Raw genomic sequence first — 15,169 nt, 5'->3', positions numbered from 1 at the left:
GAAATATGGCAAATGTAAATATCACGACATATCGCAACGGCATGCAATATCTGAGTCATTTTAATAATAGGCTACTTCATAGCATTGCAAAAAGTCAAAGTTTTAGGTCGACGCATATAGCAGAGAATAGACTGGCACGCGACTTACTTGATTGACATTAAAAAGAGTTAAGTGCATTAAGTTGCAGAAAACAACTCCTACCCAGCAAACACAGAATGCTTCCCTAACGTTCCCATTAGTTATTTCTTTAGGAACCAAAGGAGAATGCTCTAGGAACGTTCCCTGTAGGTTCTCTTTTTAATAACCTATAAAGAACGTTCCATGCGGGTTATTTTTAGGTTTAATTTTATAACCTAAAAAGAACCTTCCCAGAACGTTCCCTGCAGGTTACTTTTAGGTTAATTTTTTTTTTTTAACCAACAGAGAATGTTGCCAGAATGTTCCCTGCAGGTTATTTTTAGGTTATTTTTAGGTTATTTTTATTTTTTTTACCAACAGAGAATGTTGCCAGAATGTTCCCTGCAGGTTATTTTTAGGTTTAATTTTTATAACCTATTTTTAGGTTTAATTTTATAGCCTAAAAAGAACCTTCCTAGTGTCACAGTCTAGCAGGTTGAGGAGTGTAGAAGTAGGAGCAGAAACTGGAGTAAATGAAAACACTAATATTTATCTTAAAAAACAAACGTAAAACATGGAGCACAAACAGACGGAAGTAACGTATATCGATGGACAGTGTGAAGTGAGCAGACACAGACTTAAATACACTGAAGACAGGGTGTGGTTTCAAAGGAGATAACAAGATGACTAGGGGGAAATACAAATATGGGCATGACTAAACCAATACAGACAAAACCAGAAGGGGGAGACAAGGACTAAACCATAAGAATAGGAAACATGGGGGGAAAAACACTAGAAAAACAGAACAAAACAGGCTATAATCCTGACACCCTGCAGGTTATTTTTAGGTTTAATTTTTATAACCTGAAAAGAACTTTCCCAGAACATTACCTGCAGGTTATTTTGAAGTTTTATTTTTATGACCTAGAGAGAACGTTCCCAGAATGTTCCCTGCTGGTTATTTTTAGTAGTCATAACCATGTTGACTAATTAAAACTTTTCAGATGATTCTGATTATTTTAATGCTGAAATGTATTTTTATTTTTGCTGAATTTCATGTCTGAAATAAGCTTTTAATAAAGTGTAGACATCAAAGTGGTCAAATTGCATTATAATGATAAATTCCAATTGTATAGCTAAAAATAAGCCAAGCTTAAGCTTAGTCGGAAAATTATATCACAAACACTGGGTTTTTTCTTTACTGTGTGCCTTTGATCTGCGGATCTCGGGCAGCTTGTAATCGAAAAATGCGCACTCAAACAGAGACGCGTTTTCAACCCCGCGAGTTAATTTGTCTTTCACATCTTCTAATATTTGTGCTACAAGGGGACAAAGTGTCCTCACTCGTTCCGCTATGCTGTCCATGCATGTTGGGCATGTCAGAGTGCACAAACACAAAAAAATACAACAGTATTTTTTTTTTTCTATTTTCACACAGACAATAGCCATTTCTCAATATGCATTCTCATCTGTTCTTGTGGACTTGTGAAACGTCATTGCCCAAAAACCCGCATAATTTTCAAAATATTACTGTTGTGGTGTCATGAAATGTAGTTTTAAGAGTTAAGGCGAGAATGTAGTTGTTTAAAACTCAAATCCGCAGTTTACTTATAAGGTGATCACCAGGCGCTCAGTGCTGATGTATCTGCATAGAGCAGCCTTAGCTCTGCAAGTCCTTCTGACATTTTCTGCTGGCTCTGATGTCTCTGTGGTTATTAAACATGAGATACAATTCATTTTGGGTATATGTAACAGGCATTTGTGGTCTCATGAATCCTACTGTTTTGGCTAAGCATTTTGAACTTTACCATAGTACAGCGCTGACTTTGTTTGTACGTTTGACTGAATTGTTTCCTTTTATAATTTGCACTTATACTTTTATAATGGCTGTTATTGTTCATTTAACAAAAAGAGGCAGAGTTATTGTCACACCATGCCTATCCAGTAAGGGTACTGATGGAAATGGAAACGCAACTGGATCAGGGTGTTCCATCCTGAGTTGTACCGTACTGTACTAACCCTTACTGCTCAGTGGAAACGAGCCATTAAGCTCTCTGAGCGGTTCTCATTTAAAAACACTAAAAGGCACAAAAAGGGGAAGAAATGAAAAAAAAAAAGCTTTTTACAGTGCTTAAAAACTACATGAAAAGGTATAATTCAAAATAAACAGGCAAATGTTTGTTCTGTCTTCACACCGGTAAAAAGAGATTTCAGCTAACAAACATGAAGAATAACATCTGTAAGAATATCAATAGCTATCAAGGTCAAGATGAATGACACTGACAGATACTCCTAACATATCTAGAGATAGATAGGTTCTGTAATAGACTAGTCAGGGGTTTGCATAAAAATAAATGATAAAATAAATAAATACCCTGAATTTGTGAACAAAGATCTTACCAGAAACCATAGAAATATATACAGCAATAAAGATAATGTTGTCAAGTTAAAATCTGTTGGTCTTCTTTTATTGGCTCTATTTATCATTATTTTAAAAAAACTAAAATATTATTTCTATATATATATTATATATTGCTTAAAAATTTGGGATCAGTAAGACTTGTAATGTTTTTTAAAAAGTCTCTTACACTCATCAAGGCTGGATTTCTTTTATCAAAAATACAGAAAAACAGTAATATTGCAAAAAGTTATTACAATATATAATAATGGTTTTTATTTTAATATACTTTAAAATATAATTTATTCCTGTGATGCAAAGCCGAATTTTCATCAGCTGTTACTCCAATCTTAAGTGTCACATGATCCTTAGAAATCATTCTAATATGCTGATTTATTATTAGAATGATCAATGTTGGAAGCAGTTGTGCTGCCAAATGTTTTTTTTTTTTTTTTTTGGAACCTGTGATTCTTTTTTTTAGGATTCTTTGATGAATAACAAGTTAAAAAGAACAGCATTTATTCAAAACATAAATCGTTTCTAACAATGTAAATCTATGCTATCACTTTTTATTAATTTAACACAGGGGTCACCACACTCGGTCCTGGAGGGCCGGTGTCCTACAGAGTTTAGCTCCAACCCTAATCAAACACACCTGAACCAGCTAATCAAGGTCTTAATATGTATACTTGAAACTTCCAGGCAGGTGTATTGAGGCAAGTTGGAGCTAAACTCTGCAGGACACCGGCCCTCCAGGACCGAGTTTGGTGATCCCTGATTTAACACATCCTTGGTGAATAAAAGTATTATTTATATTTCTTAAAAAAAGGGAAAAAGTAGTCTTACATCGTAATAATTTTTCACAATATTATTTTTTTGAATGAACTGAGCCTTGATGAGCATAAGAAACAACAACCAAAAAAAAAAAAAAACATAAAAAAATCTTACTTTTCCCAAACTTTTGAGTGGCAGTATATATATATATATATATATATATATATATATATATATATATATATATATATATATAATATTTCATAATATTTTAAAATAATGATGTAAATAATGTTTTGCTATTTTTAACATCATTACATTGTATGGAGCATACTGTAAGACACAAATTGCATGGAAAAAATATTCTACAATTATATCAATTATTTTTTGAAATATCCACTGAAGTGACTGAGAAAATGAAAACAAGACTCTAAAACAAAACGTTTTTTTTACATTCAGTTTTTATATGCCATACACCAGTTAATTTTTAGGTTGCAGGCTATTCCTTTGTCCTCTGTAAAATGGATATGAGAAAAGATGTTTTAGAGAATGTTATATTTTGCATTTTGTATGCATAATAGTGCCTGCATTTCATTGGCGTTTAATGGATATCAGATTTTTCAGGACTTTGACAGCTCCAGGAAACTTCCACCTTAACCAAACTTTGCACAAAGATTTGTACCAAGATTACCAACTATGGAATGAAAGATATTAGAATGATTTGATATACTATTTTAATTTATATAATGTGTGTAAACATGGCCAAAAATGGGTTTTCCCATTATAATCAATGTATCTCTTCATTTACACTAATTTCCATATATATATATATAAAAAAAAAAAAAATTAGAGGCATTTTTTTCTTTTTGTGGCAGCGTTAATAGCTTTCATATCAGCATATCACCCCTCAATCTGTTCTGAATCTTTAACATTATGCAAAATGACAGAGGCTGATTTAAAATTGATTGAGCTCCAATTTTTTGGTCTTTAAAATGTGTGCTTTTGTCCATTACCAAATGAGACAGGCTTTAATACAATCGGCCTGCGAGTCATCAGTCTGCAAGTGATTTCAAATGAGAGTAAACACAAAGTGGGACGGGGGCGTTTGTTTTCCATTTGAGAAAATCAATCCAATGAGGCCTCATTTGGACAGACAATGCTTTCTCATTCCACAGCTGTCTGTCCATCCGTGCATCTGTCCACCTGACATGATGAGAATTGCAAATAGCATTATCACCCGGGCTAATCAGAGACTCTGGACAGGGGCTTTATTCACATTAGAATATTGTCTTAGGAGGAAGAGATAATGAGATATGTTATGTGTTGGATGGGCCTTTTTATGCAGAATGTGTAATGCACCACAACACAATTTTAGCCCTTTAGTTCAGTGATAATGTTGTAGCAGCTGCTGCATAATCATCCACTCTGGCAGACCTTTAGAAACAACTATGAGGAAATGTATGTGGATTGGTGTATGGCAGTTGTAACTAATTACAAGTTATGTATTTTAAAATAAAGTAAGTAAATGTAAGTTTGTTTATGAACAAATCAGTGGTTTTGAATGAATTTAAGTGTACAAATGATTTCCATTCACTTTCACAGTCAGTGGTTTCACTAAATGAGAATCAGTGGATGAAATTTTCCCCTAGAAGACTAAATTTTAGATTTGCATCTCAAGTAAATGTAGTTTGATTTAAGGATGTTTAGGTATTTGTATAGGAAATCAAAAATACTGAGAAAGTCATTTATGTTTTTGAAATGCATGCAATATTTAATGCTATGACTTTATGAATTCAATACTTTCTGCTTTGATTTAAGACTTACAAGGCTTTAATTTGTGTTTCCCGAAAGCATTGTAAGCATAAGCGTATCAAACTGCCACCAATGGTTCAACCTGCTTTTCCAATGCAGCCCTGGAGAGTAAATGCTGCCCACAAGGCCCAGGAAAACAGGATTACACTTGAAACAAAATGATTAAAAATCAATAATACTAGAAGGTCTATCTAGAGTCTTGTTCTTACCTGCATGTAAAGTTAGCCCCTGGTCCATCCACACATGTCCCTCCATTGAAACACAGGGAGAAATTAAGAGATGTCTGCAGACACACATTCTGGTCAATCTCACAGTTCTTCCCAGTGAAACCTTCCGAACATATGCAGGCGTATTTGTCTTGAAGATCCACACATGAGCCTCCATTAAGACAAGGATGAGCCTCACACTCCTAAAACAGAAATAGAAATAAGGGAAATTTGCAATTAATGTGGCAAAACAAAATGATATTCATATATACAGGTGCATCTCAAATATTCTAGATTCACTGCATGTAAAGTAAAACAGTTCAAAAGTGTTTTTGTTTTAATTTTGAGGATTAGAGCTTACAGCTAATGAAAGTCAAAAATACAGTATCTCAAACTACAGTATTAGAATAATTACATTATTGAGTTCCATTAAATAACCATTCCCTACAGTATAAATTCCGGACATCTCTTGTTCTTTGAAACCACAATAATGGGCAAGACTGCTGACTTGGCAATGGTCCAGAAGACAATCATTGACACCTTCGACAGAGAGGGCAAGTCACAGAAGGTCATTTCTGATAGGGGTGGCTGTTCACAGAGTGCTGTATCAAAGCATATTAAATACAAAGCTGACTGGAAGGAAAAAAATGGGTAGGAAAAGATGCACAAGCAACAGGGATGCCTGCAAGCTTGAGAATACTGTCAAGCAAAGCCGGAGAGAGCTTCACAAGGAGTGGATTGAAGTCAGCGCATCAAGAGTCACCACGCTCAAACTTCTTCAGGAAAAGGGCTACCAAGCCACTTCTAAAACAGCAACAATGTCAGAAGCATCTTACCTGGGCTAAGGAGAAAAAGAACTGGACTGTTGCTCAGTGGTCCAAAGTCTTCTTTTCAGATAAAAATATTGCATTTTATGTTGAAATCATGGTCCCAGAGTCTAAAGAAAGAATGGAGAGGCACAAAACCCAAGCTGTTTGAAGTCCAATGTGAAGTTTCTACAGTCAGCTGTGACATCTGCTGGTATTGGTCCATTGTTTTATCAAGTCCAACGTCAATGAAGCCATCTTAGATTTTGGAGCATGTTATGGTTCCATCTGCTGTCAAACTTTACGGGGATGCCAATTTCCTTTTCGAGCAGGAATTTAGCACCTGCCCACAGTGCCAAAACCACTTCCAAGTGGTTTGCTGACCATGATATTACTGTGCTTGATTGGCCAGCCAACATGCCTGACCTGAACCCCATAGAGAATCTATGGGATATTTTCAAGAGACAGATGAGAAACAGCCGATCCAACAATATAAAGGCTCAATAATGCCTCAGCAGTGCCACAGGCTGATTGTGTCCATGCCACACCTCACTGATACAGGAGCAAGTAATTTGCTGTAATTTGTGCTACCGACCAAGTATTGAGTGCATAAATGAACTTTAAAGAACTTGAAAAAATCCTTTTTTTGATTGATCTTAGGAAATATTTTGAGATACCAGATTTTTGACTTTCAAGAGCTGTAAGCTCTAATAATCAAAATAAGACAAAATGTTTTACTTTACATGTAATGAATCTAGAAATTTCATCTAGAAATTAGAACTATCTAGAAATATCAGCAATCATTTTAGTACATCTTCTTAAGGGACAATGTTATAGAAATGAAACTGGGATATATTTTAGAGTAGTCAATGTACAGCTTGTATAGCAGTATAGATTTACTGTCCCCTGAAAATTATTCAACATGCATCAAAATACATCAAAATAGCTGGCAACAAAAGTGAGTACATCCTAAGTGAACTTGTCCAAAGTGTCAATATTTTGTTTTAGCACCATTGTTATCTGCCACCACCTTAATCATCCTTGGCATTGAATTGACCAGAGCTGCACAGGCTGGGATCCCCTTCCACTCCTCACGGAGCTGCTGGATGTTAGACACATGGTGCTTCTCCACCTTACGCTTGAGGATGCCCCACAGGTGCTTAATAGGGTTCAGGTCTTCAGCTTCCTCAACAAGGCATTTGTCATCTTGGTGGTGTGTTTGGGATTGTTATCATTTTGGAAAACTGCCGTTCGGCCTTGGACAGGTTGTCTTCAGCAAACTGTTTGCAGGCTTTCTTGTGAGCCAGCTTCAGATGAGGCTTCCTTCTCGGACGACGCCTATGTAAACCGACTTGTTGCAGAGTGCGGCGTATGGTCTGAGCACTGACAAGCTGGCCTTCTATCTCTGCAACCTTTAAAGCAATGCTGGCAGCACTCATGCGCCTGTTTTTTGAAGCCAGGTTCTGCACCTGACTCACAGAACAAGTGCTCAACTTCATTGATCGACCATTGCAAGGCCTGTTTCAAATGAAACCCATCTTGGAAAACCTCTGTATGACCCTGGCCACTGTAGTGTAACTCAGTTTCAGGGTGTTATTGAACCTCTAATAGCCTTGGCCATCTTTGTGGAAAGCAACAATTCTAATTCTCAAATTCCATGTTGAACATCCAGTGGTCAGTATGAGAGAATTGTACTTAAAGCACCTAATTTTAACTGCTCTAATACAAGATACACAATTTAGTATTGTTGCTTAAATGTGAGGGGTGTACTCACGTTTGTGAAATACTGTATGGTGTTTGAGAACATAAACACTTTTTAGTGTTAATTTAGATTTTTTCCCTCCATTATTAATAAATCTCAGATTTGCAGTTGATACTTAGAGTAAATTTCATGGACTGGTAGCCAAATGTTTACTATAAATTTTTACTGAATCACTCATTTAACTGCTTGATCATACCACTTTCCTAGGGCACTAATACAATTTTTACTGCACACATACAGTTAAATTTAATTACTGTACATTTCTGTGATTTAAAGATGCTCATATAAAAATGATATATGGTACATTAGCATAGTTGATACTGTAAGTGAGTATACAAACAGAATGGCAGATCTCGTCCTACAGTATAGTCATTACAGGAGCAAAACAGCAGCTAATGATTTATTCCAAACAAGCCTCTGAAGTCCTCCAAACAGCCAAGTGTTTCGTCTCAGGGGTACATTTAAGGCCGTGCTAGGTATTAAATCAATTAGAGATAGAAGCATTTTAATCAGACACTTGTGTTTTGATGATCCTGTGGTTGTTATTCAGAAGAATAATCCCCACTATCTAAACCATGCAGAAATATATACAGTATCCAAGATCTGCTGAAGAATTAGAGTGTTTAAACTGGAGTATTGTGGGAATTATAAGCAGCATAATATGTACAATGAAATAACTTTACGCATAAAATACACATACAATCTAATTTCAAAAACCAAACAAATTTGCTATAGCATTGATAGAATTGCAGAATATGATAACATGATTACCATGCGTTAAATTACAGTCTTTCGCCTTTCAGTTCTCAATTGCGCTCTCTCCTCAAGAGATTATGCTGGTCCATTTCCCTTTTTAAGCATTATAAAAATCTAACATAACCCGACAATATGTCTGACCTTTCCATCCTATCATCTTTGTTGTCATTGGAAGTTTAGAATTCGAATCTAGGCCAGATATTATATTTCACGAGGTCAGGTAGAATAAAGCTTCCTCTTTTTCTCTTCTATGAAGTGCTTTTGATTTCTAAGTAGTGATATTTCGAACCAATTCACCTTCATTGCTGTAAGATCCACCACTAGGGAGAAATTATTAGGTGATCTTCAATAAAAATAGAGTTTAATCATTTTCACATTTCTGACAATAAACTCATACCAAAGCTTTCTCATTGCCCCATTTTGTTATATATTTTAATTCATTTTACAAAATCTTGCACTAAAAATGAAAACCTCCCATCTACAACTAAATGTTGAACTCACATGTTTTGTCATACTACTACAATTAGATAACTCAAAATTTAATTGAAATCTGGCTTTTCATGCAGAGAAAACTGTGAAAACTGTAATCAAACATCAATTCAAAAACCCTATGTTAATATGTTTTGCTTTTATAAGGCAGTGTTGAGCACAAGTGGTGAAGATGTAAACAAATCTTGATTTATCACCACACACGTCCAGCTGAACTTGATTGTGACTTTTAGATGTCCCCTTAGAACGCTGCTATGAACTTGAACAACCCCCCTGCTGCAACCTGGGAATAAGTGCCTTGCTCAAGGGCACAATGGTGATGGCTTATGGATTGCTCCTCACACTACACCAGCAACCTTTCAGCTGAACCAGTTTGAAAATTGAACCAATTACCAGCCTTGACATTAAATCCACTAGACCAGACCCACTCAAAGACAAAAATTCTATTAACAACCAAAGTTATGTGAACTTATGAATAGAACTGTATATTAAGGGTTGTCAATTGATAGAATACACACTCTCTCTTTCTCTCTCTTTTTCACACCCTTAACCCTTCTCCATTTTTACAATTTCAAAAATATATACAAAAATGTCTACTTTTATACTGTTTTTACAAACGAGAAAATCTCCAAGAGGAGGATTTGGGAAATATTGTCAGATTATTGATTATTCAAGGGAAATAACTTTCTGCTTTCTACAAAACGCCTACCTCACCGCAATAGTTCATTTCTGTAATTGACTTATCAGTAGTAGCTAGAGTATATAAGTAGAATATCTTTATTGTAATTTGCCATTGCATTGTATTAAATGGAAAGCTCACCCAAAAATGAAAACCGCCATCTTTAAGTCACCAACAAGTTTCAAATCAGTATGAATTTCTTTCTACTGCTGAATACAAATTATATTTTGAAGAATGTGTGTAAGTGAACAGTTGATAGCCCCTACTGACTTCCATATTGGTTATTTATTCATTTTTCATACTGTGGAAGTCAATGGGGAACCTCAACTGTTTGGCTACCCATATTCTCAAAGATGACCTATTATGCCCATTTTTACAAGACATAATGCAAGACTCAGGGGTCCCCAGAATGTGTCTGTGAAATCTTTACAACTTTACAGCTCATAGATCAGATACAGCCAAGAAACATCTGTTTGGTTTTGATTATCATGTCTATTGCCTTGAAATCATGCATTTTAAAGCCATATCAGTTTAAATTTCTGATATACGATTTTCTGAGTGCACACATCCGAAGCATGTGCAAAACTAAGTTCTCTTTGGTGTTTTATTGCGCTTAAATTGTCAAACACACAAGTTTATGTTTAAAAACGCACACATGAACTACAAAAACAATCGGTTATATCTGTAAAGGTAAACAGCTGGGAAAGAAATCAAGTTTATATTAGATGTGTGTGGCAGCAGCGTAACATACAGTAAATAAATCAATAAATCCACTGCTCTTTATTGCTTCTGTGGCTGGGACTCTAAATAGTGTTCTGTACTCGTCTTTGCAGCCAACGTTGATGCTTGCGAAAATCGAATGGCAGCGCCGTGCAGATTAAGGGGCGGTAATATTATAATAAGATCCATTTTCTACATCATGGGAAGAGCAAAATCTGAGCGGTTCATTTTTATTACTAGCTTGTAGAGAAAGGCTTACCAAAACAGTTACTAGGTTGTTCTTTTTCACATTTTCTGGGTTGGTAGATGCACCAAGGGACCCATTTATAGTACTTTAACACTGATATGTCATCTTTAAAATACCGTCTTTTGATGTTTCAGGTTTGGAACCACTTTAGTGTGAGTAAATGATAACAGAATGCAAATTTTTGGGTAAACTGATTTTGTAAAGACCTATGATATGTTCTGTTGTTTGGCTCAACAGACTGTATTTTGTTTCTCCTCTATCATACAGAGAAATGACAATAAACCATCTTGATTTGACAAGGACCTCAAGCTGAGTTTATGCCGGCACACACCACGAATGGCAGCACAACCTATCCACTCCATTTGATTGTTATCGTTACTGAAATTTTAACACAAGTCAACTCATTTTTAGGGGAAAAGGCACAGACAGCCACTTGTGGCAGTGCTGGACGTCAAATAGTTGAAAATCCTGTCAATAGCGGGTCTAGTGATACTCAGCCCTTACCAATGAAAAGTACGTGTCAGAGCTCTTGTTCACAAACTCCGGATTGCACTTGTGTGGTGCAGTGATCTGTCCTAACAGCTTTACATGATACTTCCCTGTCTCCACAATGAAACATGGCGGCCACGTCTCAGAGACTCACTGTCACTGTTAAACCTTGAACTTTGATTTCATTACAGTCTGGGGACTCTTTGGACAGACACAGCCTTCTCTATAAGACACAATGTGCATATTCGTTTTGATTTATGATTCTGTAAATGAATGCACCAATGTTTTATGGTCTCAAAACAGTTTGTATTTCTGCAACCTGTGTTCTGTTTATTGGATTTCATATGCTAAATAACTTTCAGTTGAAGATTTTCAACTAGATTTACATTTCCTAAAGGAAATACCACTGCTGGCAAGGCAGGGAGAGAGTTGTGTGTAAGCTTTTAGGTTTTGTCATTCTTATGACACTCACGTTTCTGTCCACTGTGTATGAGAATCTACATACAAGACTCTGCCTTTGCAGTGAAACTTGGGTATAGAGTTAAATAGAAGGTTCAGTCAAAAAGGCAATAAAAATTCACTATGCAAATACATGCAAGACGACCAATGGGAATTCAATTGGCGTCATTGGTTATATAATGGACCATTTTAAAGGTTCTCAGAAGTGCAAGTCATCATAGATGAGTGAACCTCTATAGTGGTGAATGAAAACTACAACAGTGTGGTGCTGTTGATGCAGAAGGCGGTGTTCTGATGTAGAATGTTCATCTCTCTTAGTACATTGCCTGTATATTCTTGTTCAAATTAATAAGGCTGAGCAAAAAATTGCAAGTCATCCTACAGTGAGTAAAAAAAAAACATTTGATCCCCTGCTGATTTTGTACGCTTGCCCATTGACAAAGAAATGATCAGTTCATATAATATTAATGGTAGCTTTATTTAAACAGTGAGAGACAGAACAACAACAACAACAACAACAAAAAAATACATAAAAACGCATTTCAAAAAAGTTATAAATTGATTTGCATTTTGATGAGTAAAGTATTTGACTCATTCGCAAAACATGACTTAGTACTTAGTGGCAAAACCCTTGTTGGCAATCACAGAGGTCAGACGTTTCTTGTAGTTGGCCACCAGGTTTGTACACATCTAAGGAGGGATTTTGTCCCACTCCTCTTTGCAGATCCTCTCCAAGTCATTATGGTTTTGAGGCTGATGTTTGGCAACTCGAATCTTCAACTCCCTCCACAGATTTTCTACAGGATTAAGGTCTGGAGACTGGCTAGGCCACTCCAGGACCTTAATGTGCTACTTCTTGAGTGTCATGCTGGAATACCAATCCATGACCCATTTTCGATGCCTTGGCTGAGGGAAGGAGGTTCTCACCCAAGATTTGACAGTACATGGCCCTGTCCAACTTCCCTTTGATGTGGTGCAGATGTCTTGTCACCTTAGCAGAAAAACACCCCCAAAGCATAATGTTTCCATCTCCATGTTTGACGGTGGGGATGGTGTTCTTGGTGTCATAGGCAGCATTCCTCCTCCAAACACAGTGAGTTAATGCCAAAGAGCTTGATTTTGGTCTCATTGGACCACAACACTTTCACCCAGTTCTCCTCTGAATCATTCAGATGTTCATTGGCAAACTTCTGACAGGCCTGCACATGTGCTTTGTTGAGCAGGGGGACCTTGTGGGCGCTGCAGGATTTCAATCCTTCACGGCGTAGTGCGTTACCAATTGTTTTCTTGGTGACTATGGTGACTATGAGATCATTGACAAGATTCTTCAGTGTAGTTCTAGGCTGATTCCCCACTGTTTTCATGATCATTGAAACTCCACAAGGTTAGATCTTGCATGGAGCTCCAGACAGAGGAAGATTCAAAGTTTTTTTGTGTGCTTCTGTTTGCGAATAAATCGCACCAACTGTTGTCACTTTCCCACCAACTGCTTGGCAATGGTCTTGTAGCCCATTCCAGCCTTGTGTAGGTCTACAATCTTGTCCCTGGCATCCTTGGACAGCTCTTTGGTCTTGGCCATGGTGGAGATTTTGGAATCTGATTGATTGATTGCTTCTGTGGACAGTCTTTTATAAAGGTCCCTTTAAGAGAGTGCTCCTAATCTCAGCTTGTTATCTGTATAAAAGACACCTGAGAGGCAGAAGTTTTGCTGATTGATAGGAGATCAAATACTTATTTCACTCATTAAAATGCAAATCAATTTATAACTTTTTTAAAATGGGTTATTTTGTTGTTTTTCTGTCTCTCACTGTTCAAATAAACCTACCATTAAAATTATAGACTGATCATTTCTTTGTCAGTGGGCAAATGTACAAAATCAGCAGAGGATCAAATATTTTTTTCCCTCACTGTATCTGTCGAAATCTTTAGACATATTTACAAAGATTGTTTTATGTACAGTGTGCGTCATCTTCTGCTTGTAAACAAGGCGTAGCACATTTAGGTTCTACGTCAGAATGCCGGCTCCTGCGTTGTGGTACTCTTGTGAATGGCGGCAAAGACTGACACGGAAAAAAATAAATTGTCGCACAAAAAGTATTCTCGTAGCTTTATTATATTACAGTTGAACTACTGATGTCACATGGACTATTTTAACAATGTCCTTACTACTTTCTGGGCCTTGAATGTGTCAGTTGTGCTGATGTCGATGCTTAGAAAGCTCTCCGATTTTTTTTCAAAAATATCTTAATTTGTGTTTCGAGGATGAACAAGTTCTTATAAGTTTGGAACGACATGAGGGTGAGTAACTAAAAACAGAACTTATTTTTGTAGCTTTATTTGTCTGTTATTTTTTGTTTTACTGCCTAGAAAAATACTATATATAGAATAGAAAAATCAAAAATAAGAATTTAAATACATACATACTCCCACACACACAGACATACACATGCATGCACACATTATATGCAACAATAACTCACGTTCTGATAACTTACAAGATGCGCTGACAACCTGAGAAGCTTCAAAAGAACATGCTTACATTAATGTTGATCTCACATCTGTGACCAGTCCATCCAACCTCACACTGACAGCTGTATGCATCAATGTCATCCAGGCAGCTGCAATGACAAAAGAGATTGTTTATGTGCCCTGACATGTGCAAATTCTGCATTCATTATTTATGATTTATGAGAGATGATTTTACATGTTGATGAAGCTGCAACCTCAACCACATTTACCTGCGCAGTGATTTCTGACAGAGGCTTTACAGTACATTATATAATCACACCAGAACAGCAGGACTAATAAAACAACAAGCTTGTATAAATGATTTTCATAAGTGAGGGCTTGTAAATTATATGTAGTCAGTTTATATTATAAATGTTAGGAAGCCATGTCGCACATGCCACTGCAACTCTCTCACTCCTGCTGTCTTGATAAAGTCACATTGATGGTTAATTAATGTGCAAGTGCAACATTTACTAGGCTGTGATTAAACAGCTCATTTCCCGGTTTAACAGCTAATGTCGGGTGACAACCCGTATCTTTTATCCATCCTAAAAACTCATAAGCAGCATAATGGCATTATAAAATTTAAAGATGCATCTATTTATAAACCTGTGCTTGTTTATCTGCATGAACTCTGTCCCCTTTCATTTCTAAATTTTACAGGGCTCAACAATAAAGATGGTACAGGGCCAACGTGGGAGTTTTGACAAGCCAGCAGACATTTACTGATCACACATGCAGTTGAAGTCAAAACACACCTTGTAGAATCTGCAAAATGGTAATTATTTGACCAAAATAAGAGGGATCATACAAAATGCATGTTGTTTTTTTATTTAGTACTGACCTGAATAAGATATTTTACATATAAGATGTTTGCATATAGTCCACATAATAAAAGAGTTGAATTTATAAAAATGACCCCATTCAAAAGTTTACATACACATGAT

At 36.3% G+C, this 15,169-nt stretch overlaps 1 protein-coding gene across 1 annotated transcript in view; it reads right to left on the bottom strand.

Moving 5' to 3' along the window:
• eys (eyes shut homolog) overlaps positions 1-15,169 on the bottom strand; it is a 303,309-nt gene that overhangs the window by 125,913 nt on the left and 162,227 nt on the right. The window contains exons 25-26 of the mRNA XM_073834888.1: positions 14,254-14,332; positions 5,311-5,510 (exon numbers count right to left, since the gene is read on the bottom strand). Coding sequence (XP_073690989.1) covers positions 5,311-5,510; positions 14,254-14,332 — 279 coding nt within the window. The remainder of the gene's footprint in view (positions 1-5,310; positions 5,511-14,253; positions 14,333-15,169) is intronic.

Source organism: Garra rufa, chromosome 2 (assembly GCF_049309525.1).
Source record: "Garra rufa chromosome 2, GarRuf1.0, whole genome shotgun sequence".
Taxonomy (NCBI): Eukaryota; Metazoa; Chordata; class Actinopteri; order Cypriniformes; family Cyprinidae; genus Garra; species Garra rufa.
The sequence above is the reverse complement of the archived record's forward strand: the minus strand, read 5'-3'. Positions and strand labels throughout refer to the sequence as shown.